Here is a 19194-nt window from a genome sequence, read left to right on the forward strand (position 1 = left end):
TTCCTGAATTCTTCCAATTTTTTGTCTGTATTTTCCATGAATTTGTCTAGTTTTTCCTGTTTGTCAGCTTTTTGCTTCCGTTCTTGGAGAATTCCGAGTATTAGAGATTTGAATTCCCTATCAGGTAGTTCTAGTGCCTTTTCTTCCACTGGAGAGTCATCTGGTGTTTTATTTTGGATGCCTACTGGAACCGTCCTGTCCTGTTTTTGTAAATGTTTTGATATTGTCTGCTGTCTTCGGAGCATTCAGTAGTTATTTTTCTCATCTATTGATTGTAGATTTGTTTGTTTCGTCTCCCCCCACCTTTTTTTTTTATTTGACTGTGTCCGAGCAGGCAGACTGTGTGTTCTTTGTTGTTTGCTCGTCTGTGCGCACAATACTTTTTGCCTCCTACTCTAATTAGCTGGGTCAGTCACTCAGATATGTTATGGCAGGGCAGATCTAGCTGAAGAGGAGTTACTGGGACAGGTTGTTTGCGGCACTTACTACAGCCACTAGAGCGGATCAGTAATCAGTGCAGTGCAGGTTCCAGTAGGCCGTGCCTGTGCTGCTTGGTGGTGTGATGTCAAGCACAACGTGCAGGTAGGCAGGATGCAGCAAGGAGATTGTTATGTGTGGAGCTAAGATGGATATGGGAGAGAGGAGAGAGGAACAGGAGCCAAAAACATACAAACAAACAAAAAAGAATTCTAGAGGAGTTTGCGATTGGAATGGAGAGATGAGAGACTATGAAACTGAGAAAAAGAAAAAGAATGAATAAATAAAAATCGGAAAGGTTAAAGAACCGCAAAGTTCCCAGGGACCCCACCGGTGCAGCTATGAGGTCTGGGGAAGTCGCTCTTAGGTGTTGCAGTACAGCCTGGCTTGAAGGTGTAGAGGTATGCAACGCCAGGTATTCAGGGAACAGAAAGAGAAGGAAGATATAGAGAGACGAGAAACTGAGGAATGATGAAAGACAAAAAGGGGAAAAGAAGGAAAATAAAACAAAACAAATTAAAAAAGGAAAAAAAACAATAAAAGCCCCCCCAAAAAAAGAAAAAAAAACGAAAAAAGAAATGTCCTCAGGGATCCCTATGCACATCTGTGCAAGCCGAGCGGGAAGTGTCATTTCCACGCAGCACGGTCTGGCCAGAAAGGGCTCCCAACTCAAGAAGAGGAAAAGAAAACAAACTATTGAAAACAAACAAACGAACAAAAGCCCCAGGATCCCACCAGCAAGGCAGCCCAGACCGGGAAGCAGCTCCACATTTGAACGGAACTCCACAGCCCCTCAGGAAGAAGCAAAGATGGCTCACAGCCAGGTATTTGAGTGAAAGGAGGGGGAGGTGGTGAGAGGTAAGGAAGAAATCAAAAGAAGCAGAAAAAAAACCAACACTATCAGCCAACAAATGGCACTCAGAGAGCCAGCTAGTGCGGGTTGCTGTTTCTCGGACAAGAGACTGTGTCCGTGGGAAGCAGAGGGGGCCGAGTGTGGGTGAAGAAGGGTAGGGAGTGGGAAAGCGTATATCACAAATTACCAGAGCTCTACAGCCCCTCAGGAAGACGCAAAGATGGCGCACGGAGACAGGTATTTGAGCAAAAGGAGGGGGAGGTGGTGAGAGGCAAGGAAGAAATCAAAAGAAGCTGAAAAAAGCAACACTAGCAGCCAACAAATGGCATTCAGAGAGCCGTCCCATTCGGGTGTGTGGAATCTAAGCAGCCGGTGATTCCTGGTCAAGAGATTGTGGCTGCGGGAAGCAGAGGAGGCCGAGTCGGGGTGCAGAAGGGTGGGGGGTGGGAAAGCGTATATCACAAATTACCGGTTGTTTTGTCTCCCGCTGGACGCTCTGTGAGGCTGCTTTCTCACACCCCCTGTTTGCTGGTCTCCAATAGGAGTCCAAGATGGCGGATCCGCCCTGCGTTAGCTGGTAGGGGACCTCTGCATGAATCTCACCTCGCTCTCTGTTCTCTGTCAGTTTTCTCACTCCATTTGGTGCTTGGCTGAGTTCTTTATCTCTTCATTTGATGTTTTAGGGTTTCAGGATTGTTGTATTCTCTGTTAAGCTTAGTTTTTCGGATCTTTGCTGTGGAGAGACGGTGTGGTGTTTCTGCCTAGAGCGCCATTTTGCCGGAACTCCTACTCAGTGGTTTTTAAGCAAGGTGTTATTCAATGTCCTTGTATTTGATTTTTTTCCCTTGTTCTTCCTATTATTGATTTCAAGTTTTGTAGCATTGTGATCTGAGAAGATGCATTGTATTATTTCAGTGTTTTTGAGTTTATTGAGGCTTGCTTTGTGGCCTAAAATATGGTCTGTTCAGAGAATGATTCGTGTGCATTGGAGAAGAATATGTACTGTGCTGCTGTTGGTTGGAATGTTCTTTGCATGTCTATTGTTCTCAGATTCTTAATGATCAAACAAACTTCTTTCCATATCATCCCAACTTCTCTGCAAATCAAGATGAGCCATTACTTCAAGCCCTCCCCCACCACCATGTCCATCACCATCACCATCTCACACATATGCACACAACTAGTCTATCTCTCAATTGGAATGTTTCCCAAAATGCATGCATATTAAACCAATAGAATGTAGAGAAATGCATTTAAAGAATGTTGAGTGGTGACTTCTTGGTGTTTTCGGTGTGTAGAGGAGAGGCTATATTTAGGCTGCACCTGAGAAAAGTAGTCTGGAGTGTTCCTCTCTGAAAGCTGTTGACCATAAAGAATTAATCATTGACCTAAATCTTGTTTCCAAGGCACAAATGTCCATATCAATAAATCAACAAACATTTGTCAAGAGCCTACTATAAGAATTATCAACCTTCACTGGGAAAAAGAATCCTCTGGACAGCCTGTTTAAAAGACAGACTCTTTGGCTCCACAAACAGAGATTCTGTTCATTTTAAAACTAATTTCTCAGATGATACTGACACAGGCACTTTTGGGACCATGTTTAGAGAAATACTGGCTAGCTGTATGCCAAGATCTGTGTCAGCTGATGGTGATAAGATAATCTCTTCCCTCAAGTAGTCCATTGTTGTTAGTGGCCATCTAGTCGACTCTAACTCATGGTGATCTTATGGATAACAGAATGAAACGTTGCCCGGTCCTGTGCCATCTTAATGGCTTTTGGTATGTTTGAGCCCATTGTTGTGGCTATTGTGTCAATCTAAATTTTCCCTAAACTTGTGAAGAAGAAAGCAATTAATTACAATAAAATCTGATTTGTACTAAAATCAGAAACTTAGAGAAGGGGCTACAGATTTCCTTGTCAGAGGAAGGGACAGTTGAGCTGGGTCCTAAAGAATGCATAGGGTTTCTCTGTATAGGTAAGGAATCGTCAAGAGTATTTCAGATAGAAGAAACAATTTATTAAAAGGCCAACACACACTTTAGTTGAAAAAAATAAGACAAAAAGACAGATATTAAAAAAAAAAAAAAAACATATATACAAGATCAGGGATTATACTTACCAAATAAGTGAAACAAACTGTTTAAAGCTTTTTAGAATCCCAAGGCACTGAGCATCATCAGCCCAGACCACAAGTGTTTGATGAGTCTTCCACCACCCACTCATAGTCTTGCCTCCCTCCACTTCCCATAAATGTTTCATCACTCTGTAGCTTCCCACAGACAACTGTCCTCTTGTTGTTTATTGAGAGGCCCAGATTTCACAGAATATCCCCGCCCCTCCACTGTCTCTGAAGTTTAGTAACCATGGAGCCTCCATATGGGCTGCAACATGAAGCAAGAATGTTTCAGGCTGGTTTGTGGTCAGGCTTCTGCCAGTCCCCAATAAGATATGACTGTGTCTAGAGATACAGCTTCATCTGCAGAGTTGAGGTTCCTGGAGTTCACCAGGGTGCCCCTTCACCCCATTGAGTAAGCTGATAGCCCCGAAGGGTTTTTTGAAGTTTCCTGGGAGACTATCAACACATGTTTTCATTCATTACACATTTATTGTGAATGTATACTATGTTCCTGCTATTGAACTAGAACATGTATAGACTAAGGGCAGAGTCCCCTGGGGTCCAGGGCCAGGACTGGGCTGAAGGTCAGTAGCAGTGGGGAGCGAGTACGTGGGCACAGAGGGATGCCAACATCACAGGAGCAGCCTCTCGCCCCCCAGGTCCTTCCATTTCTGGTACACCTGGATTTCCTGTTCCAGCATCCTCCTCTGACTCATTCTACTAAATACAGTGCAATTCACAGCATGCTTCCGTGGGCATGGGTTATCCTTGGTATGATGCTGAACAGGTTTCAGCAGAACTTCCAGACAGAGTAGGAAGAAACCAAAAACCCATTGCTGTCGAGTCGACTCCGACCCACAGCAACCCTGTAGGACAGAGTAGAACTGCCCCATACGGTTTCCAAGGAGCATCTGGTGGATTCAAACTGCCGACCTTTTGGTTAGCAGCCATAGCACTTAACCAGTATGCCACCAGGGTTTCCTAGGAAGGAAGATCTAACAATTTACTTTCGAAAATCATCCACTGAAAAGCCTGTGATCACAATGGACAGATCTGCAACCAATCATGGGGATGGTGCAGGACCAGGCAGTAGTTTGTTCTGTTGTGTATGGGGTAGCCACGAGTCAGACGTTGACTCGATGGCAGCTGACTACAGTAATAAAAGGTTATCACAGAAATGTTGAAGAGGCTCAGTCCAGAGGGATGTTCATATGTAAAGTGTTATTTTTCTCTCTCTGCTGGGGCCCCCGGGGTGGTTTGTCCATAAGGCTGCTCAAGCCCATCTGCCTTCTGAGGCACCCACTTGCCCGGAGGGAAACTCACACATCCTTGTTACCTCAAAGGCTGGGCCTGCACCATTGCTGCTGCTCTGTCTCAGCCCTGCTGTCTCTCCCTTGTAACCGAGTACGTGCAGGCCCAGATCACGAAGTCTGTTGCCTGAGCAGGCGTCCAACCAAGGAAAGGAATGCTGGGCTCCCCCACTTGCAGCACCCCTCCAATCTCTATGAGTCACTTTCTTGGGACACCTCCTCCCCTCCCTGTGAGAGCGCTGGCGGGGAGGAGACGAAAAAGCTTCTCCCTAGAAACTCGGCTTCTCACAAAGCCAAAGCTGACTGTTTCTTCTCCCCTCCCCTGTCCTCTTCCTTGTAGGCAGGACAGGGAGTCTGCCTGCCATTTGTTGGTGGCTCTCTGTGGAAAGTGGTAGGCATAGGACTGCTTGTCTTCAGCTCCGGGGCCATGAGGGGAAGCCCCCTTACCCTTCTGAGGCAGAGGTGATTCCCTGTCCACTAGCTTTGATTCTATCCCCTCTCTCCCATTCAAGGAATGCAAATGAAGGGATGCTTTCTTACATACTTCTCTTCGCGTTTATTTTTAAGTAAATCACTCCTGAGTGTATTTATTTTCACTTTGATTGTAAGAGAATTACTTACAGTGCCATTTCTCCATATTTAAGAATTTCATACACAGGGCAATGGTTGCCAGGCCTATAAAATTAAAAAAAAATAAACAGAGGTGTGTATGGGGGGAGGGGGGGCGCAGGGGACAGCAAAGTGCCACTTACTATATTAAAAATGGCTATTTTGCTACTGAAAGATATTAAAACTGCCACCTTATCTTCTACTGTCACCATCATTTCATAAAAGAAAAGACATTTCAGCAGGAGCAGCAACAAATAGAGAGGACACAATCACAGAATAAAATGGTAGTTCTTTATGTCTCTGGAAAAACAGGTCCGTCTCAAGATTTTGGCTTCATGGAGAAACATAATAAATTGCTTCTACTTTCCTCATTTCACTGTAAAACAATAAAAACTTCATAAAAACAATTGTGTAAGGACAAGCCTTTGAAAGCCGCTTGCCTGGGCCCTTCAGTTCCGTGTCTCCAGCCTGAGGATGAACTGAGGAATGTTCTTTAAACTGACACTAGTCTCAGAGCATCCCAAGCCTCACCGAGGAGAGCGAGGTGCCATTGGACGCTGCACCAGATCAATCCACGGTCACCCTGCACTTCCTAGGATGACCTGGTGCAAGAATGGTGTGCCCCCGGCTCTGCTTCATCTCAGGTGTGGATCCTCCCCTCTGACCCTTCCTTGGCTCTCAAGCCTCGAAGTTCATGTCGCACAGTAAATGGAATGTGAGGCCTTATCCACTGATGCAATTCATTTCAAAACCCATTTTTAAAAGAGAACTAAAAATGTCAGGCTGAGCGTGGCTTCTTAACAAACAGCAGCACACAGCCCATGGGGTCGTCGTCCTTATTCTCACTACTTTGATTCTGGATAAAAGAACCAGAAGGGAGGGAGGCAGTGCTGTTAACTGCAGCCCTGACACCAGCGCCCGGCTTTTCATTTGTCAGTATAGTGTTGACGGTTGATTTCCACGATGGAAAACCCTCTGATTTATCATCAGCCTCCAGCCAAACCATCCATTCCCAGAGCTTTTAAAATGATCTTGTAAATTACAGCAAAGAGACAGCGTGAGCGAGCTGGCTCCCTTTAAACAACAACAACATCTGGGGGCCGTAGCCAATGCTCCAGGAAGGATTTGTGCTTCCTTCAGTGGCATAAGGGAAATATGGATTAAACACTTTTCATAATCAGCAACTGTAATTATCAGGAAAATGTGAGGCAGTGTGATTTCTGACACAGCTGCGTGAGCCGTTTCCACACTGCAAAGTCCACTGAGGGAAAGAAAAGAGATAATTTTATCCTTCCAATAACAGCAATTTTGTATTGGTAAATCAAGCATAAAATTGGCAGTTGAAATCCTTTCAGGAGTCTTTGTTTAGAAATACCTTTATTCACCTAGGTATTATCTTGGAGTCTAGCTTTGCTAACTACTATCATTCCAGGAGATAAAGTGCTGTGTTTGCTGTGTTACTTCCAAGTATACTGTTATCTAGTGTTTGCTGAGCGCCGTTAGAAATAGCAGGACCATAACTCAACCTGACAAAACAGTCATTGGGGTCAGATGATTATCTGAGACTCTGATTTGCCTCTAAATAACCCCCAGCGTTTGTCTTTTTAATTCAGGCATCATATCGACGTTTCTTCACGTCCATCCATTTGGCGCCAATATAGAATATCTGTGGTCGTATATGCAGCAGCTGGACTCCAAGGTAAATGACTTTTCTCTCGCGGACTTTAGTTGCTGAAATTTAGCATGCTGTGACTGCCGGCTACAGGTGGGCTCGGCGTGAGCTGCATTAGGGATGTACTAGGGAGGGGGGTTATCAGTCCTTCTCCTTCTCGGTCCTCAGTTTTTGGCAGATGGTTGTCTTCTATCCACTTGCTTTTGTTTTTGTAGAAAGAAAAGCGGTTATCTAATGACAAAGACTTTCCACAGATGCCAGATTACTTCGAAAAGCTTATGAGGGATTTAAAATTGTAGATTGGCCTGGGAGTTCTCCATACAAGGGAGAAATCAGATCAGGGTGGCTTAGGGAGCATTATCCTTAGACCACATTCTCACAGGAACCTTTGTGAAGGACTTCACACAACAGGGGAAAAATCACCTCACATAACTTAAAGGTCTGCTCTGACTCTCAAGAAAAGTGTATTAATGGTGGTTTTTCAGCAGCATTCTCTAAATGGAAAAAAAAAAAAAAAAGAGCTGCAAAGTTATTCTCAGCTGTGCCCCTCACAGGTCACACCCAGAGTCAGAGCATCTCTCCTCATTTCTCTGAGGCTCAGTTTTTCTCATATGCAAATTAGCTGTATTCCTAGTCCATTGCAGTATTTGTGTGCCAACGGAGAAGGGGCAAGAAGAGCTCAATTTATATGTCAAGTGTGAGTGAGCAATGAGAGGTTCCTGTTGAATTAAAGTGATGTCATTAACAAGTACTGCCTCAGGAAGGGGGTGGACACAGCAGAAGAGAGAAGCCAGGCCTGTCACAGAGGAGCCGGCTAAATTTTCTGTGAGGAGGGAGAATGGAAATAAGAAGCTCCTCCACAGAGCACAGCAGAGTGCATGGAATTTATAGGAACCAGACTCACAGCCAGCAGTTCTGTGACCCTGAATACTCACAGGAAAGTCATTCTAAATCTTCAGTGGTTAGCACTGATGAAATTACTACACCATGTTCTTATTTTGATTCAAATAATCTTACTATAAAGATCCCAGAAATGCTTGACCTTTGAAATGGGTCTGATACTTCCCCTCTGAGATAAATCATCTGGAATAAAAAGTATTTTTCGGTCATAGAGATTCATGCCCTTTTATTCTCTCACAGCTGGTGGTAGGGTAAACCAAAACAGGGAGAAAGGGGCTAGAAGATTCTTGAAATTCAGGATCATATTATTGTCTTCTCTGTGGTCCCCCTCGCATGGATTGGGAGGCAATAGAAAATGCTCCTGTTGGCGCAGATTAAAGGAATGAAGCTTTGAAGGGTGTCTTTGTTTCTTTCCTTCCCCAATATTATTCTTCCTTAGCATCACTGCTACCTTTGCCTGGAGGATTAAATGGAATACCGCTTGCACCAATGTGCCTGGCACAGAGTAAGCCGTCAAGAAGCGATTCCTATTGTTGCTATTATCCTCCCCTTTTACTGTTGACATTTCTTTCCTCCCCTCTCTGGAAATCTCAAGTGGGAGGGAAGCCTTTGTTGAGAAGGAGTTGTTTTTTGAGTATGAGCTGAAATGGCCAAAGAATCGACTTGGTATTTATCCAAGAATCCCTATCTTCTCTGCTCCGTCGGTGCAGGTTAATGACTCACACTTCTCTGAAGTGTGTGTGTGAGTGTGTGTGTGTAGTGTGGGTGTTGGGGCTGTGTGTGTGTGTATCTGTGAGTGTGGGAGTGAGTGTATATGTGTGTGTGGTGTTGCTGGGTGTGTGAGTATGAGTAGGTATGTGAGTGTGTGGGTATGAGTGGGTGTGTGTGTATATGTGAGTGAGTGTGAGTGTGTATGTATGTGAGTGAGTGTATGTGTGTGTGTGAGAGAGAGAGAGAAAACATACCCCCCCAAGGTAGAGGCTTATTAAATGATACATTGACTTATTGGGGTGGCGAAGAAGTTCTTGCTCTATTCTTGTCCTCAGGACACAGTATCATCACTCATTTGCTCAGATGAGGAGTCTCTGACAAGATAGTCTAGGTATTCCCTGAGGAGATAAGAGTTCACACACCTGGTCTCTGGCCGTTGGGTGATAGGCCTCTCCGGAAGGGATTCAGTCAAGAGGGATTCCATCTCATTTCTGAATGGTACTTTTATGTTAGAAGGTGATGAAGGCAGTATTTCCCTCCCAGAGGAAATACAGAGGGTCTCCACCTGAATGAAATGCCCAGTAGAGCTGTCAAGCTTTCCTCATACCTGGAGTAAAAATAATTCTGAAAAGAGTTCTCACTAAAACTGGTGGGTGCCAGGGTTTGGACCACATATTTTTTCTGTCCCCGTGAGGATGAGAGGATATTTAGACTTTTTAATCTGGAAAGGAAATTATTGCTTTACGCTGGAATCCCATCTCCTCAGGGCTCTAAGCAGAAAACAAAATAATGAGGGTTTTGCCCTCTAAGTATCCACCAGGACCTTGTCCCCACGTCAGCTGCCGAAAGACTCATAATCCCAGAGCCACCGACAGCCTGTTGACGCTGAGGCTCTGTGGTACAGCCGGCCTGGGGCACCTCCCTCTGGTTAATCAGTGAACTGTGGGTCATGGGCCCCCCACAGAGTTTTGGTTAATGTTGCATTAAGGCAGTGGACTCTGCCCTGCTTCCACAGCACAGGGGCTTTCTGACTCCAGTAGGATGACTTAAAAAAAAAAAAAATTACACTTAGAATAGCACAGATTGGACAGCATCACCATTACCACAATTGTTGTAAAATAACATTTAGATTCTGCCCAGTGCCGACGAGAGCAAAGGACAGCAGGCTTAACCCCAGCTCTGTAATGAATGTAGCTTTTTTATGAGAATTTCCCCAAAGGCCACATATGGCTATGAGCATGATTAGGAATGGAAGAGAGACAGGAATTAATTTATGCTGTGCATATGAATTGCATATGGCTCCCCTAAAACCGTGTAGCCCAATAATGGGACATTTTCCGGTTAAATGTTATTCCTGTTCTTGGAAATGATATTTTCATACTTTTCTTGACCTCTTCTAAACCACTCACTCTCATTCACCCAGCTCTCTTGTATCAGAAACATATGATAATTCAGAGATACTCATTTAGGGGAAGGTGGACAAGGGGGAGGGTGAAAAATGGCTCCCTGAAGCTTCTTCTGCTGAGTCAAAATGGTGCCCCACACATGGGCAGGGGAGCTCTTTAAGATAAGCTGCCACCAAAACACACTGCTGTTGAGTGATTCCAACTCATAATGACCCTATAGGACAGAGTAGAACTGCCTCATAGGGTTTCTAAGGCTGTCATCTTTACAGAAGCAGATGGTCACATCTTTCTCCCTAGGTGCGGCTGGTGGGTTTGAACCACTAACCTTTTGGTTAGCGGCCAAGTGCTTAATCACTGTGCCACCAGGGCTCCAAGATACGCCATACCATCTTTGAAAATGGTTCCTGACTAATGCATAGAATCCCCCACATCAGCCCCAGAGCCCTTCAGACCCTCTCTCCTGCTAGCCCTAAGCAGCACAGAGGTCATGTTTGAGTTGAGGACTAGCAGATAAACATTTTCTAATTGATATTTAGCAAAGAGGAGGGGTTCCTCTGCTTTTCCTCCAAATTATGCATCCTTTAGGAGATTAAGACCCAGTTCTCCAAGTGTATTTGGCCGCCCCCTCTACATACCTGCAGCCTCTGCCCAATGCCAGTAGAGTGGGAGATCTGGTTCCAAAAACCAGTCTTGAGACCTGCCATTTTGGCATGACACCGTTTGGTGATGGGCTTGGGTGCTCACGGACATGTGTGGACTTCCCAGCAGAGGGCCACACCATTTGTATTTCTGAACTAAAATCTGCCTCTGGAAACAGAAACTCAAAACATCTCATCAGTTCAAACCCTGTCTTAATTACACACCATTCTCCAGCTCTTTCCCAGACCATACGTAGCTGGGGGGTGAGGGTGGGTAAAACGTTCTGAGTAGTGTTTATAAGATTGCCCGCCTGAATCATCTTTAATACTATTATATTCTGCTGTTCTCCTAATAGCCACCTGTCAGAATGTGTTAATGAATGAGTGGATGAGTTTTCCATGGCTTAGACAGGCTAGAATGAATATGTTTTTAGATATTACAGCACCTCTGGAAAGCATATGACAGTGGTGGTAACAATACTTCCCATTTATCTACATAAAGAATTTTTAAAAAGTCGTTTGCCCACAGCAGAAGTTGTCATGGTTTCCAGGGACCCAGGCACCAGGGAAGAGCAGGGAATGGCCAGAGCACAAAAGAAATCTAAGAATCAACTCTGCTCTCCACCATCCAGATGGGGCTATAGTATAATATTTGTGAAACACCCTGAGAATCAGATAAAGTGCTAAATTGGGCAGTGCAGATGTTTAGTGAGATAGGAGTTGAGAAAGGTGAGGCCTGTGAGAGAGTTCTCATTAACAATAAGGCATCCATGGGTCTATGGTTATTCTAGCAGCTTCCTCTGGGATGCTGTCGCTGACATTGCCGTGTTTCTTCTCTTTCTCCGCTTCCTTCAGCTCGTTTTCCTTCCAGTTCCTGCCTTTTCGTTCCTAATTCATTCCCTGTATTTATCTTCCTCCTTGTTTTCTTCTTTTTCCTTCCTCTCTCTTCCTCCCCCTTCCAGTTTCTTCCTTGTCACCTTCCAACCCTAACATCTGCTTATCTTCTTCTTTCCTTCTCTTTTCCTTCTTATTCCCTCCCTTCGTCCCTGCCTGCCTCCCCGTCTGCCCCTTTCTCTCCCTCCCTCCCCGCCTACGTTCTGTATTCCTCTCTGCAATGTTTCTTGCAAGGTGTCTGTGTGCTGGCACCGTGCTCTGCCCAGGGATACAAAGAACGAACAAGCGTCAGATGTGCATGGAAGACTAGAAGTCAGCTCACCCTGTGAAAGGAAATCTGGTTTTGCAGTTGCCTTCCCTGACTTTCCAGCCTCAACAGAGCTGAGGCCAAACTTAGCCCGTCCTCACTTGGCTTCCCCTGTCTGACTGGTATGGGACACGGAGCCAAACATCCCGATAATAAAATTGATTTTTGTCTGCTTGTGTTAGTTTGTACGTGTGCTTAGAGGCCGGGCAAGGGTGTCGGCAGCGGGGCAGTGGGTTTGGACCATAGTCAGCAAATCGGAAAATAAATCAAGCAGGTCTTACAAATTATCTCTGTGATGTTAACAATCCCCTGGTTATACCAACCTTTTATTCCTTCCCATCTCTTTTTTCTTTGTCCTTTTTTTGATTATTATTATAACAAATCAATCCTTCCTAAAAGAGTAAGTTTTAGACTTTGAGAATTTTAAACCAAACGGGTAGGGCGAGCCACAGACAACATCAAGAATTGAAAATACACAGACCAGTAATTTCTTGGAACAAAGGCCAACTAGGGAAGAGGGTTTATGACAACAATCCCCCCCACCCAGCACACACACACACTTTCTAGAGCACCAAATGCATGGTGTACGGAAAATGAGATTTCATAGTTACAGAGCTTCTACTCTAGCCTGTATCGTAATACCACACAGAATTCTCTTAACCACGTGTATTTGGTTCTCTTCATAATATCCCTGAGAGAGGGAACTCAGTGCTGTGAAGCAGGTCTGGTTTTGGTGTCAGAAACTCTGGTCCAAATTCTAGCCGCTCCACTCAGCAGCTGCGCAAGCAACATCCCTTCCCAGAATGAGAGCTTAGAGGGAATCCCTGACTCCGGAAGTGATTCGGAAGTGTTTCGGGGAGGGGGCTGATGAAGAAATGAACACATTTCTTTCTGAGCTGGGCCAGCTGGGCCTGGGTGCTTTGTCTTATATGATGACTCCATGACTCTTCCAGTTCTCAAGACCAAGAAATGACTTCTAGGAAGGTAAAGGATATTCTGAAGACAAAATTACAAGAGCTGACAAGTTATTTATAAGGAAGAGAAGAAATAGAATTAAAAGTAAATGAAGATATTTGTAAAGTAAAAACTCCTCGACCATAGGGTGAAAAGGAAGGACAAATTGAATTTTCTCTTCAATTTGAAGCAGAAAATCCAAATGAAAATCCCAAAGTGTAAGATGTCATAAAGGTTATTTAGTCAGGGCGGAGAAAGATTTCAAGGCCGTCAGAATCACCTGAAAGCAGTTTCTCCTTGACCTTTCTCTGGCATGAGATATAAACATCCTTAAGGAAATTTTCCAGAATTTAGCTGAGAGTCTCATTAAGTGGATATTTTAGATAGGATTTCTTTTGAAGTGGCCTGTTCGGTAATTATGACACATCCCTGTTCATGCCGTCTGTATCTTTATGGCAGAATCACTACCAGCAGCTACTGATACATTAATTTCCATTATACTAATTTCTGGCTTTCATAATCTCTGGTATGGCCAATTGGCCATTCAAACTAAGGATGTCAAATGTCACTACTTTCTAGCTGTGTGACCTTGGGCAACTAATTTTAACATCTCTGTGCCTCAGTTGCACCATCTGTAAAATGAGTTTTTATTGGTTGCCATGAGGACTAAGTGAGTTACTCTACGAAGAACATTCAGAACGGTCCCCAGCACACAGTAAGTGTGACTAAGTGCTGGTTGTCATTTGTTTAATGTTTTAAAGTACACAAAAGACCTATTACACTCTGTCATTTTGAGATCTTTGCCTCAAGTGAGTGGACGGATAAAGTTCAAATGACCTGCCCAAAGACCATGCTAGTACGCCGTGGGGCCAGCACTCAAACCCAGGTACGCCTAGTGTTCAGCAGGTCTCTTTCCAATTCATTTGCCTTGCAGATGAGAAAACAGGCCCAGAGAGGTAGATAGTGAAGCTGTTCCATGACTGGAATTCAAATCTTTTGAGCCTAGATTTCTTTCTTCTAGCAAGTGTGAGGTTTGTTTGCTTGTTTAATTGACTTTCTGATGAAACAATGCACGTAGAGCACTTACACTGTGCCTGGCCCACAGGGAGGACTCAGCAAGGGGTGGCTACCTTCTCTCCTCCTGCAAGCCTCTGTCTTCCTTTGTGGTTGAAGTCCAGGCTCAGGTCAAAAGACACCGTGGACAACAAGATGTTGCTACTCCTCAACGCGTGCTGGCCAAGATTCTCTGTGATTTGCTCGCTGTTGCAACGAATGGTTCATGCAGGAGGACCCAGGAGTCCATTGAATTGGGAGTTTTTAGTTTTATTTTTATGTTAATGTTGATATCACTCTAAAAATAGTATTCGCCACAGAAAAGCTCTGCATCTCTGTACTCGCCCCTCCTCCCCCGCCCTTGGTGGCACCCACCTCTGAGCAGAGAGGTGGTGATCAGGAGGATGATTTCCAGTTCTCACGCCACAGACTCCCACCCCGGGAGGTCAGCATCTGTTCCCGATGGCACCACAGCTAGACTGCCTGGATCCACACTGCAACTTCTATTACCCTGCACAGGGACTTACTCTCTCTGGGCTTCAGGTCCCTCCTTCGTAAACTATGCCCTGTCTTATGTGATTGTTGTGAGAATTAAATGAAGTGTTTTCCAAAGAGTTTGATGAGAAAAAGTCTCTTAGTAATTGTGAGTCGTGAGAATGTTTACTGTCAGCTGCAGGGCTTCTAGATGTGGTTCCTGACTGGCCCCAGCTGGTCTCCTACAAAGACGTCATCTTGACATGAGATACTTACTTCACTGCTTTTTCTCCCTTCCTAACTAATAGCACAGGCCTCTTCCGCTACATTTGCCAGGCTAGTGACAGTTATGCAGGAAACAAGGACATGGTGGGCTGGCTGATAGCCGGGTCCGTCTGCGTCTCTGTGGCCTCTGCTTGGTCTGGGGAAGGACAGCACACCCAGGGTGTCACTTGAACTTGCCTGGGGACTGGAGCGCAGCCTGGATTACTGTGCTGTCTTCTGGCCCCCGGGCACATCAGAGCCTCCTGCAAAGGAGAGAAGGGGGCTGGTTAAGGGGTCAGCTTGGCCTCATAAAGCTTAAGGAAAACTGCCTCCTGGACCAAGTTAAAATTAAAACTTGGTGTAACCACGTACGTGTCTGTACTTGCCTCCTTTGGCTCATGAACACAGAGCTTGACCCACCTAGCACAAAAAGTTTGGTATTAGAGTGTCATATTCTGTCTGTATTACCATTTTTGTGTGTGTGTGTGTGTGTTCCTGGGTAGCACACACAGTTTGCTCTCGACTCCTAACCTAAAGGTTGACTGTTCACACTTACCCGGTGGAGCCACAGATGAAAGGCTTGGCAATCTGCTTCAGTAAAGATTACGGCCAAGAAAGCCCTATGGAGCAGTCCTACTCTGTAACACAGGGAGTCACCATGAGTCGGAGTCAACTCAATGACAATAAGTTTATATATATGTATGTATGTATATAGATGGATACATATATATATACATCTATCTAGATAGATACGTATATATATATCCGTCTATTTACCTATCCATCTGTATATAGTAAGCTTATTATGTGCTAGGTACCATGTTACATTTTACATATAATCCCCCCACTATTACACTGAGAGAGAGATTATTATTTCTGTTATAAACATGAAGGAACTGAGAATTGCAGATATTAAATGACCTGCCCAATGCCCTACAGCTAGGAAGAAGCCTAGCCCCGATTAAAACCCAAGCACCCAAGCCTGTCTGATTTATGCTTATTCTTAACCCGAATATACTTGATCATCAGAATTACCTGGGGTGGTGGTTAAAAACAGATTCTCTGGGCGGCACCCTAGACAGGCTGAATCAGACTCTCCAGAGAAGAGGCTGCGGAATCTTTTGCTTGTTTGTTTAAACAAGTGCCCCCGTGACTGGTATTTAGAAACCAAGGACTGCGCCCTGCTTCTCTGCCTGCAGCAGGTACAGTCCTGGGGGCTCTCAGCACCCACAGGCCGCGAGTTCCTCCCCAGCACCCAGTCTGCTTTTGGTGAAACACGCGCCCTCCTGCAGCTCCCTCTGGTTCTGTCTGCCCCGCGTGTCTCATGGGAGTGTTGTGAGAAAGAAAGGAGGATGCTTACTGAAAGTGCTTCCCACGTGCTCGTCAAAAGAAAATGAGCTTTTTGACATCGCTGTGAACTTGTAATAATCTGATAAATAGGCTTCTGCTGGTTCACCTGGGAATCTAATAATCCTTCTATCATGGTCTTATGGTAAACTACAATCAGATTTCAAAATAATTCACACAAAAAAATTAGAATACATTGTTTTTTCAACTTTCAGGACTGCCTGTAGTCAATGAAAGTTTTCTTTCATAGACCTGGGAATACTGAATATATCTCATGAAATCTTTTGTGTGTGAACATGAACTGAACAGTTGGTTTGACTTCCTGGCTACTTGGTGTCTTTTTAAAATGAATCTTAATAGTGTTCAATGTTAAATGTAGACTGTAAAATGATATGTACACAGTGATTACACTATGAAATATAATTACAGCTCCACTTCACTGAGCATTTCTGTGTGCCCAAATCTGTGCTAAGCCAGTAATTTTCACAACATCCTTGTGAAATGTAGTCATTCCCATTTGCTCAGGCTTAGAGAGACTGCTTTTCTTGCTAGGGGCCATTTAGCTCACCACAGTTGTAGATCCAGGATTTAAACAGAAATGTCAGACCCCAAATTGCAGGATCTTCCCCAGCCTCCTCTGTGAGTACCCATGCACACACATGGGTTAGGAGGAAAACAAAATCAATGGCTGTGTTAGAGCAGGATTGTGGTCGATTTGTTCTTAATTTAAAATAAAATTAATTATTGATGTAAAAATGCATGCAATAAAGAAAAATAGGGAGAGGGAAAAATTGTATTAAACATCTATATGGATTTTATGATGGGATGTTAAGATTTTTCTTGCAAGAGAAAGAAGCTAGGGTGGCAAGAAATCCCTCCACTCCTCCTGAGTTAGATCAAAGTGCTGCCCTTTATGGGTGAGAGTGAGACCAGTAGCTTTCCAGGAGCTGGGATGAATTTGCTCTGAGCCCTCACATTTATCGGGGTAGACTGGCCATCCTGGGGCTGCCGGTGAGGTAGCCCTAACTACGATGGCAAACCTCATACTCTCCCCACGTTCATCTCACGCCCCACCCTGCTGGCTGCTCAGGAGGTGGGTGATAATCACGCCAGGCACTTAACTCCTGCTCCTTTTATGAGGACATTACTTGATAGCCACATAGGAAACTAAATGTTGTTTGTCGCACCGGGAAATCATATCCTTGCCCACCTCCGGCCTCCCTTCTGCAGGCAAGATGACTTCCTTTTCCAAAAGTGACTTCTCTTCCTTTCTAACAGATATCTGCGAACGAAATCGAAATGCTTCTGATGAGGCTGCCACGCATGTTTAAACAGGAATTCACAGGCGTCGGAGCAACACTGGAAAAAAGATGGAAGTTATGTGCCTTTGAAGGAATTAAAACTCCCTAACTGTGAAGAGGGAAAAAAATAAAAAATAAAAACCTCTGGAAATGAAACCGTCTGACAGCGGCGGAGGCTGTGCCGTCTGAGGGCCGGAGTCCAGCGCAGGGCCGTGCGGTGTCATCAAAGCTTGACTCTCGTTCCATCTGTGGCGTTCTCTCGTGAGTGGAAATGTAATTGTGTATCAGTTCCTTAAAACACACAAAGCTTCCTACTGTGACAGATCTGTTTCCTATGAAAACCAAACAGTGATTCCACAGTCATAATGATGGCAAAAATCTTCAAATATGCTACATTCGAGAATAGCTCACCAAGCAAAATATTTAAAGTTAACAATGGTTGTTGCTAGGCTACGGAGTTGTGTATGTAATGTATAGCTGACATCATTAAGTGACATTTTACTGAAAGTTTCTCTTTCTGTTTTAGTCCAAAAAAAAAAAAAAAAAAGTAATTTTACAGTGAGAAAAAAAAAATCATCCCAAAAGAAAACTTGAACATGTGTCTGAACAGTTATTGTATTTTGTACATTAAGTTAGATGCTGTTCCAGGGACTTTTGCCTTATTAAAGAGGCAGAAAATGTGACTGGACTCCTCGAGAATGCTTTACCAAGAATATTATTTTTCTAATATAACAATTGTCCGTCATAAGTTCTTTTCACATGGACTGCATAACAATTTTCATAAAATGTAAATAAAGGAGAAACTAGTGCTACTGTCTGGTACTTGGTATGTAACTTTCAGGTTTATGCATCAAAATAAACATTCAGTAAATATTCCTGTTACAAATTTTATAGCAAAGATATTAATTTTTTTCAATAAATATGACTTCTACCATATTGCATTTGCAAATTGTTTTTTGATTTTTTTTTACTCCTTCCTTAAAAAATCTTTTCCTCATTATTCAGTCCCACCCCATATCCTATCATTTTTAAATGGTTAAATGCGTAAGATTGACATTAGGAGACAAACTTTATCTCAAATAGTAATATATAATAATTCTGGAGTAGCAAGTACCAAGAAAGGAGATTATACCACATTAGAGAAGATACTGTTTTAAAATTCCAAGACATAGCATCTGAATATAACCAACATAAATGTTGCCTTTCTTTTGTTTCTTCTTGGGTAGTTACAATGTAGCCACTCCTGGATTTATTTGCATATTTGCTGGAAAATATGCAAGTTAGGAAAGGAATTAAAGAATTCACATTTGGACCTACAGTTTAGAAAGAATTTGCACTTTCCCTTTTTCTTTTAATTACAAGTAGAATATATTTTAAAAATGTGTCCCCTTCCTGCTTTCTTACAGAAGAATCACAGAAAAAGACAAGTATTCAAGATATTGATTAACTGTAAATTAATTATTTTTTAAGAAAACAACTGAACAGTGGATGCTCTTTGAAGTTTCTAAAAGATATCATAATTTCATAGAGGGTATTATTGTCCTTGGGTTATTCTTATTAAGACCTGATAAGATATTTGTACCTCCCATAAATGTCTACTCCTGTGTTATGTTCAGGCTCGATGCTAATGCTGTGGATATGATGAATGAGAAAGGACCCTCTCCTTAATGAGCTCAGAGTTCAGCGGGAAAGAGACATTTTTCCAAAAGTGTCTGGACAATGGGAGCCAGGTGACAAGAAAAATGTGGCAAGGGTACCATGGGATTCAAATTAAATGCTAATATATTAAATGACAAAACAGTAGAGGCCTTTCCGTTACTGTCTCTAGATGCCCACTACCACCCTCGCTTTGACAAGATTTATCTCTAAGTCAGGAGACAGAAGAGATACAGCAGTCGGAAAGA

General features: G+C 43.6%; 1 protein-coding gene across 1 annotated transcript in view; it reads left to right on the plus strand.

Annotated features, from left to right (window-relative positions):
• ENOX1 (ecto-NOX disulfide-thiol exchanger 1) overlaps positions 1 to 17846 on the plus strand; it is a 331173-nt gene extending 313327 nt beyond the window's left edge. Inside the window, exons 14-15 of the mRNA XM_004376606.2 lie at positions 6983 to 7068; positions 17268 to 17846. Of these exons, the coding sequence (XP_004376663.1) occupies positions 6983 to 7068; positions 17268 to 17399 (218 nt within the window). The 3' untranslated portion in view covers positions 17400 to 17846. The remainder of the gene's footprint in view (positions 1 to 6982; positions 7069 to 17267) is intronic.
• The last annotated feature ends 1348 nt before the right edge of the window (positions 17847 to 19194 follow it).

Source organism: Trichechus manatus, unplaced genomic scaffold (genome assembly GCF_000243295.1).
Source record: "Trichechus manatus latirostris isolate Lorelei unplaced genomic scaffold, TriManLat1.0 scaffold00044, whole genome shotgun sequence".
NCBI classification, from domain to species: Eukaryota; Metazoa; Chordata; class Mammalia; order Sirenia; family Trichechidae; genus Trichechus; species Trichechus manatus.